This window comes from Quercus suber, unplaced genomic scaffold (genome assembly GCF_002906115.3).
Source record: "Quercus suber isolate HL8 unplaced genomic scaffold, Cork oak 2.0 scaffold_197, whole genome shotgun sequence".
Classification (NCBI taxonomy): Eukaryota; Viridiplantae; Streptophyta; class Magnoliopsida; order Fagales; family Fagaceae; genus Quercus; species Quercus suber.
Window position 1 is genome coordinate 854,921 of NW_027069655.1, and position 8,955 is coordinate 863,875.

Genomic DNA, 8,955 nt, shown 5'->3' on the forward strand with positions numbered 1-8,955 from the left:
GAGGATGACCCACTGTAGCATCCACCAACTGATCTATACGGGGCATAGGAAAAGGATCTTTTGGGCACGCTCTGTTAAGATCTGTAAAATCAACACACACACGCCACTTTCCACTTTTCTTTTTCACTACGACTGTATTGGCTAGCCACTGAGGATAAAATACCTCCTTGATTGCCCCAGCCTGCTTCAACTTAGTCACCTCATCTTTAATAGCTTCGACATGTACCTTGGACGGACGCCGAGGTGGTTGTTTCTTTGGAATACATGAGGGGTTGACATTAAGATGATGACAGATGAACTCCGGATCTACCCCTGGGGCCTCATAGGCACTCCATGCAAACACGTCAACGTTCTTTCTAAGAACCTCGATCAACTGCTCTTTCTCTAACAGGGGCAGTTGGGCCCCAACTTGAAAATACTTCTCTGGATCATCACCAACATTCACCCTTTCCAAATCTTCACACTTCATCTCCTCTGGGGACGCGCCAAACTGGGCTCCCTAAACCCTTGATTGCTATAAATCGCTCTCGGCTACAGCCGAAGTACTTGTCTCTGGCCGATGTTGAATGGCCATTATCATACACTGCCTAGCCATATTCTGGTTTCCCAAAATCTCTGAAACCTCGCCCCCCAAGGGATACTTCACCTTCTGATGAAGAGTGGAAGAAACGGCCCCCAAAGCATGCAACCATGGTCTTCCCAAAATCGCCGTATACGGAGAAAATGCATCCACCACAATAAAATCCACCTCCACCATATCTGACCCAGTTTGCACGGGTAATCTAACCATCCCCAACGGGGTGACCGATTTGCCTTCGAAGCCCACCAGCGGGGAACTATATGTTGTCAGGTCTTCGGGTTTCAAATTCAGCCCCTTGAATAAATCAGGGTACATTACCTCGGCGGCACTTCCATCATCAACCATCACTCTCTTAACGTCATACCCTCCGATCCTAATCGTAACCACCAAAGCATCTTCATGCGGTTGTATGGTTCCTCTCTTATCCTCTTCTGAGAAGCCTAACACCACCGAGGCGCCCGATCTGGCCCTCTTCGGCCTTGAGTTGGAGTCCTCCTCCGAGCACTGAGATACAGACATCACCCTGGAAGGGCAAGACCCAGTCCTCCCCGGGGCAGCGAATATGACGTTTATCGTACCCAAAGGAGGTCCCCTTGAGGCGTCTCCTTGAAACGCCGAGCCTACGTGGCCTCCTTGGCCGCCGGATTGATACAAAAGTTGGGTCAACTTTCCCTCCTGCACTAATTGCTCTAAGTGATCCCACAGGTTGTTACAACCTTCCGTGGTATGTCCGTGGTCCTGATGGTATTGACAGTAAAGATTCCGATTACGCTTCGCAGGATCCCCCACCATCTTGTTGGGCCACCTAAAGAACGACTCGTTCTTTATCTTCTCCAGAACCCGCTGTACTGGTTCTCGGAACATGGCACTAACCACCTGGGAGTTGGCAGGCCCCGACTGCCCCCCAAAGTCCCTCCTAGGTCGGTTGTTGTTGTACCGGTCCGGCCTGAAATCCCTCCTCTCTTGAGTTACCGCTTTAGACTTCCCTCTGCCTTGCATCTGATCTTCCTCTACTCTCCTATATTTATCTATCCGATCCATAAGCTGACGCACACTAGTAACAGGCTTGCCAGTCAGGGACTTCCTCAGACCGTGCTCAGTTGGAAGACCCTCCTTAAAAGTATTCATAGCCACGTCATCGTGTGCCCCATCCACCTCGTTGAACATCTCCCAGTATCTGTCTGAGTAGGCTTTTAGGGTTTCCTCTTCTCGCATAGACATGGATAGTAGCGACCCCAAGGGTTGAACAACCCTTCTACAGGTAATAAAGCGAGCGCCAAAGGCCTGAGTAAGCTTTTCAAAGGAGTTAATAGTGTTCTTTCTCAAGCCATTAAACCATCTCATTGGTACCGGGCCCAGGCTGGACGGGAAAACCTTAAACATCAAGGCTTCGTCCCTGGCATGAATAGCCATTCTCTGGCTGTAGTGACTAACATGTTCCACTGGGTCTGTTCGACCATTATAAATGGTGAACATAAGCTGGTGGAATCATCGAGGGAGACTAGCGTCTTCAATATGTCGTGTGAAAGGCGACTTAGAGACCTGATTCAAAGCCTTGTTCAAGGCATCATTCCCCTGACCCTGGAGAGTCGGACTTTTACTTCTTCGCCTACGGTGGTGTTCTTCCTCGCACGAAAAAGACTCACTGGGGGGAGTTCTCGACCTCTGCCTGTAACTGGCGTCATCCGACTCCTCAGAAGAGTGCTTAGAATTATGAGCCTTACGCCTTCGTCGTTCATATCGTAACTCCCTCTTCAACTTGTTGATCTCATGCTGCAAATTTCCTCCACTCTTTACAGGGGAAACATGGCCTTTTCCCCGAGAGCGGCTTCTATCTGTATGGGTTGTACGGGTACTTTCCTCATGATCCTCCCCTTGTTCGTGGCCTACCAACGGATCGCCGTGCTGAGAGCCCCTAGACTCTACTTGTTGTTGATTAGCATCTGCCTGTTGCGGGCCCGCCAATGGTTGCTGCGGTACTCCCTCTTCCATCGTGAGTATCACACCTGCCCTTCCTTCTTAACAGATCAAATTCTTCCCACAGACGGCGCCAATTGTAGGGACCCAGTTTGGATTGACCCTGAGTGATGGGTTTTCAGCCAAAAAATCCCAAACAATACATTTTTAGAGTATGGGTCCAAGAACTAGTACTGTTTTTCAGGAAGGGTTCTACTCATCAATCAATAAGGGATACTTTCGGTTCGCTCTCTGAGGAAAATTATCCTCGGCTCTCTTTCAATTGGTCTCTCTCTTCCTTTTTCTTTTTTTCCTTTTCTTTTTGCTTTTTTGTCTCTGCCCCTCTCTGTTTTCTTCATTCCTATGTTATATACTCCGTTCTCCTCCTGTTTCCATCGTACACGTGTAGTTCTTATCCTGGGAGCTTCTTTCTGTCCCATCCAGTACCTACCGGAACCTTCAGCTTAGTGGCCATAAAGCTGCTTAGTTACTGTTCAGGTATCACCTCCATATTAATGCGGCCAGATTGTTAGCTGGAAAGCATTTAATGTGGAGGTGATGGCCTCAAAAGATATTTGCTACCTTCCCCGACGCCTCCTAAGCTATATCCAATTTCTAGTTCAGATACAACTTGGTGGGGTCTTTCCGCTAACATGAAGGTTACCTTGACCTCGGACTTTGTTGTCCTCGGACGTGTGTTATGCCGCTGTATATAATATCTACTCGTTTCTTTCATACCACCCATTTGATAAGAATAAAACTTTTTACGCTGTCCTCGGATTACTACGTGTTCTCGGATTGGGCCTTTGGGCCCCGAGCCCATTTCTGAGGATTACTATACCTTTTTAACTAACAGGCCCCACAATGTGAATTTTGAAAATTTATTTGTTGGATTTCATGTTCTTATGATATCCTTTATGCTTACAAAATTTTAAGAAGATAAACTTGCAAAATTTCAAGAAGATAAAAGATCCATAGCTACATCATCAATCAAATGTTTAAATTTCAAGTTTTTTTGATCCAAAATTATGCATTGAAAATAATTTTATTGATTGAATAGTAAATTATATCCGATTTGAATGAAATTTGACATGTATGTTTAGAACATAAAGAACATGCAATACAACAATTAGATTTTCAAAATTCACACTCAATAACAAGACATATGAGGAGTTTGAAAGATTTCTTTCCAAACTAGTTTGGAGAGAAACCTTATCCCACTTCCCACCACACCTTAATCATTGGCATTTTCATGTCTTATTTAACACCTCCATCCAAATAAACAAAAATACTTATATGGCAAAGGGTTTTATTTTGGTTTCTTAGAATGATGATAAAAAATAAAAAAATAAAATAAAATCATTAGGAATGGACGCCAGAGGTTGAAGCTCTCTTTAAAAAAAAAAAAAAAAAACTTTTATACTTGAAGGATTAATAAATAAATGATTTTGCAATAGAAAAAAAAAATCATTTATTTATACTTTAATATTTGTTATTTGTCTTACAAAATTTGTAGAAATACATTTGAAAGTTATTTATTTTTTAAGATATTAATTTAGTCAATTTTTCTAATTTTTTTACATTTTTAATCCATTTATTTATATTTCAATTAGTTGTTAAATTATATATGACATCATGACCTTTAGTAGAACATTGACCTCAAAACCTTGAACTTCCTTTTTTTTATTCTTTAAATAATTAATTTTTAAGTCCAAGATTTTAATTTGGAGGTGATTTGAACTTGGAACATGTCTCCGTGAAAAACCAAATATTGAAAATTCACAAACAAATTTGCAGTCTTTTAGCTAAAATACTGCTTAAATAAGAGGTTATAGGCTATATATGTACTATGCAAAGTTTTTTGGGTAAAATATTATTTTTGTCCCTAAATTATCATAAAATTTCACTTTTAGTCTATGAACTTTCAAAAGTTCTTTAAGTAGTTCATTCTTTTTTCTTTTTCTTTTTCTTTTTTCTCCTTTTTTCCTTTTTTAAAAAAAAAAAAAAAAAATGGCGATCTTATAATTTTTATTGGATTTCCTGTATAGATAGTGATTTTGGTCTTTGAAGTTTAAGAGGAAAAAGAAAAGTAGAGTCAGTTTTGTATTCTTACTATATGATTTAAGATAACTCTATTTGTTGTAAATGATAATTGCAAGAAAGGTTTTTAAAAAATAGCTCGTTTGAAGAACAATAAAATAGATATATTCAAAGTTTTGTGGTCAAATCAAGTTTAATATTGTATGTTTTTAGACCCCTTAAAACACAAGCTGTTTAACTTAGTTATTTAGCCAAGTGATTACTTAAATAAATTATTCAGATATAGGTTAACACATTCAAATCATATCATGTAAATAGTGCGAAAGTATAAAGAATACATGATATGATAACCCAAGAAAACCAAACCGGTAAAAACCCTAGGGAGGATTTAACTTAGCTATCTTCAAGGTAAAACAAATCCACTATGAAAGAATTGAAATTTGTACAATAAGACTTAGACCAATAACATCCTATTGCTACCTCGAGTAGAAAACTTACTACCGCGATCGCGTGACAACTCCGAGTCCACTGACTACTTCTTTCCTTGATCCACTGTAACCACAAGTACTTCCACTTGTGACTCTGAGACTCCACTCAAAGGTTTCAGATCTCTTTTAAATTCTTTATGTAGCAACTGAAGTAATCACCAAGTTCTTGACATGAATCTTGATAACCTTAAGTGTGTATAAAGGTAAACACCTCTAGATCACAAGAGATTCAATACACAGCATAACAACAACCTCTAAAATGTGGCTAGGTTTTTTCCTTTTATACTTGGAGTAAAATATAAAACCCTACATGCCAAACTGAGCTTGGGCTGACTTGGAAAAATCTGCAGAAAATTAATCTGTACGAGGTTCAATCAATCGAGCCTTGTAGATTTAGCCAATAAATCTTGCAATTCACTCGATTCCAAATTTTCAAATAAATACATTCTGGGCAACCTAGATCTAGACTCTAAGTTTTGATCATGATTTGCCAACACATTATAAGTTGAAGTTCTAATACATTTAGTTCTTGAAGTCTTAGAACCTAACAAACTCCCCATTTGGTAATCCGTGACAAAACACATCACAAAAATAAAATGCTCAAAGTTACAAACAACCCTTTAAAAATTAAAAAGCCCAAAAACAATTCAACCTAACTACTATCTATCAATTGCCACTGTAGACAGCAGCATGACTGAATTAACCTATATATTCCTAAAACACTCAAAAACACATAAACGCATGTATGGAAAATACAAGTAAAACAAAATAAATTATTAATTTCACAAAACAAAAAATAAAAGACATATACCATGAATAACCTCATAATATAAATCAATAACCAATGTATCACATGTGAAACAATAAACAATAAAAGAAACATAAAACATAAAAGAAAGAATCTTCACCCATAAGAAATAAATACATCATGAGCCAAATAAAAAGAAATACATAAAGCTCCTAGGTATACAATCTAAAGCTCCAAAAACTCCAAAACTCCCCCTATCTCCATCAATATGTACTCCCCCTTTTTGTGATGAATTGCCAAAGGGCAATCAATGATCATCGTCAAAAGGAGGTGATGGAGTAGACCGTCGAGCACTCACCAAATCAGCAAGCAAAGCTTGAAGCTCTGTGAGCACATCCACCAAAATCTGTCCTTGTGCCGCTTAAACAGTCATGACAGTAGCCAACATACTTTGTAGAGAAGCATCGCTCGATGAAGAAGGTGGAGGATCAACGAACGGCGGTAAGATCGACATACTCCTCAGCAGTGGGGTCGCTTGAAGAAGGAGGCTGAGATGCAACACATGTGGAAGATTCTACTTTAGGGCATTTAGAGCTGGCTTTCATCTGAGCTGCTCTTTGCCTAAGAAAGGTGGCACCTATGGGAGCTATAATATCTACGGGCTGAGATGCGAGAAAATCCTCTAAACCTAAATGTAACAGAATACTATGGATAAAAACAGGGAAGAAAAGACAATGTGATTTAGAATTACTCCTATGAACCTCAACCAAAGATTGAATGAAAAGAGTAGGAAAACTCATAAAAGCATCAGTCATAAGGGCATACAAAAATGCACATCTCCCAATAGGAATGGTGTGCAATTGAGAGATAGGTCAAATGGAATGACAAGAAATCCGAAAGAACAAATAATTGAGCTCAGTAAGCTCGAGAGAGGTGAGACAAGGATCAATACCCCACTGAATGGAAGTACCAGTGATGTTGGACATAATATCATCAAGAGGAGGGGTTTCAGTGTATGTAGGTACACGAGTTGCTGTACCAAAGGTTCACCAAGAGCAGTGACCACTACAGAAGGTGTAATGACATACTCTTCATCCCTTATCCAACTCATCACATACTAAACATTGGAATCATTGGAGTGTACAAAGAGGTTCAAATAGAACTCTCTAATCAAGGTAGTTGGATGAGGATAATTTGTATCCAAAAGAGGCAACTAACCCCTACGCTTAAAGATCTTACATATCTTCGGATCTAACTCATCTAGTATGACCTTACGCTCAGCCCAGACAACCCTAAATATGTTAAGCTTCTCATAGGTTTCTTGCTTTTTCTCAAATCTAAACCTATCACTCTCGAAAGCAAGGGTAGAGGAAGTGGTGGTTTTCTTGTTTGCTCTAGTTTTCCTGACTATGATGCTAAGAGATTAGAGTGACAGGAAAACAGAAACAAAGAAAGAAGCACAAGGGCAGATTGCATTAGAGAGTGTTAGAGCATAAAAATCTCAATAAATAACAATCTATATGATGCATGTAATGAATGCACATATTATGCATGCTTTAATGCATTGAAATTTGTTCAAATTTACTTCATAAACCATCAATTGGCTTGAACATAGAGTTTTACAGCAAAAACCCCAAATTTTGAAAACCCTTTTTCAAAAAGTGAACCAAATTGATCAATTAAACATTAACCTAGTTAAAAAAAATCATATAATGTCATAATCAATCAAAAACACAAGTCAATTTCATCAATGCTAGCCCAATTGAACAAAATCCCCAATTTCTTAAAGTTTCAAGCCCTAGAAATTCAATTTTTTCCCAAATCACAAAATTAATCAAATTAATGCATGAGAATCAAGTTTATATCATCTAGAGACAAAAACCCAATGATCAAATGTGAATGAAAACAACCCAAAGTTCAAAAACCCCAAAATTTATGAGTTCGAAAATTTCAAGTAAAATGCAGGAAAATGTGAATAAATTGAAAAAGAAAGGATAAAAGAGACTTACAAGCACAAGAAGACAAAAACCCTTGAGAAATTTGAAGAAGAAAATGACAAATTTGGCTTAGATTGGATCGGTCAAAGAAGAATAGTGTAAAAAGCTTTTTGAAAAATTTGAAAAGTGTGAAGAACACGTGAAAAAAGCTTCTTTAAAACACTCTCAGATCGAATTTCGATTGGTCGAAAATAAGATTCGATTGATCGAAAAACATATTCGATTGATCTAGCATCAATCGAGCTAAGTAGATTGTAACCAAAATTTTTTATTGCATTTTCGATCAGTTGAGCAACAGCTTCAATCGATCAAAAATCTTGAAAAGTGAATTTTTTGAAAAGCATAGCAAGTTAATGCAGAAACGACTCAAAACATATTATTTCATGAATGAAACGCGTGAGTATGAGTTTAAAAGTTTTCCAAAAACACATGAATTTAACCCAAATCTTCCAAAAACAAGTTTTTCACTCAAATTATCTCAAAAACACAAATATTAAACACATTTTGCATTAAAATCAAGGAATTTTTAATCTTGGATGGCCACAACAAGATCACACACAATATTATGTACTAAGTTTAGCAAAGAATAACTTATGTAATGTGTGCAACTAGTAATAGCTTGAGATACATGTGATGTGATATGTAAATAGTAGTCAATCACAATTTCTACAAAATTCATCACATAAGTTTGAAAGAGACTATCACCTAAAGAGTTACATTATATAACTCTCATATCTTCTAAAAAACAAGCTTGCAATCATATAAGTTTCAATCGTAAGTTTCTTGTTTTGCCTCATAATGTACACACCAATTTTATTTTATTTGAAATTATGAGATTAGTCAAGTAATGTACACACTAATTTTATTTCATTGTGAATTTATTATAGCCCAATAATGTACACACCAATTTTAGAATTAATCCGAGGCTACACCTTATGTTCTTTTTGTGCATGTGCTACACTTTCTCGAGCACAAAATCTTATGATATGCATTAAAGTGTTCATGATTAGCTAGTAAACAGTGGTGAGATGGTTTTTTTATGTATTTCTCACTAAGTTCAGGTCCAAACAATTAAAAGCATGTGACTTCAAGATCAAGATCAAGTGATCAAAAACTATAAACTACTCCCACACAACATGCACTACA

At 37.9% G+C, this 8,955-nt stretch overlaps 1 protein-coding gene across 1 annotated transcript; it reads right to left on the minus strand.

Moving 5' to 3' along the window:
- Positions 1 to 514: 514 nt before the first annotated feature.
- Positions 515 to 1,993, minus strand: LOC136069920 (uncharacterized). Its single transcript, XM_065779039.1, has one exon. The coding sequence runs from the start codon at positions 1,991 to 1,993 to the stop codon at positions 515 to 517; it is 1,479 nt and encodes a 492-aa protein (XP_065635111.1).
- Between the last annotated feature and the right edge of the window lie 6,962 nt (positions 1,994 to 8,955).

Coding starts and splice junctions, on each gene's coding strand:
- LOC136069920 (XM_065779039.1), bottom strand. CDS start 1,993: ATGGCTATTCATGCCAGGGACGAAGCCTTGATGTTTAAGGTTTTCCCG.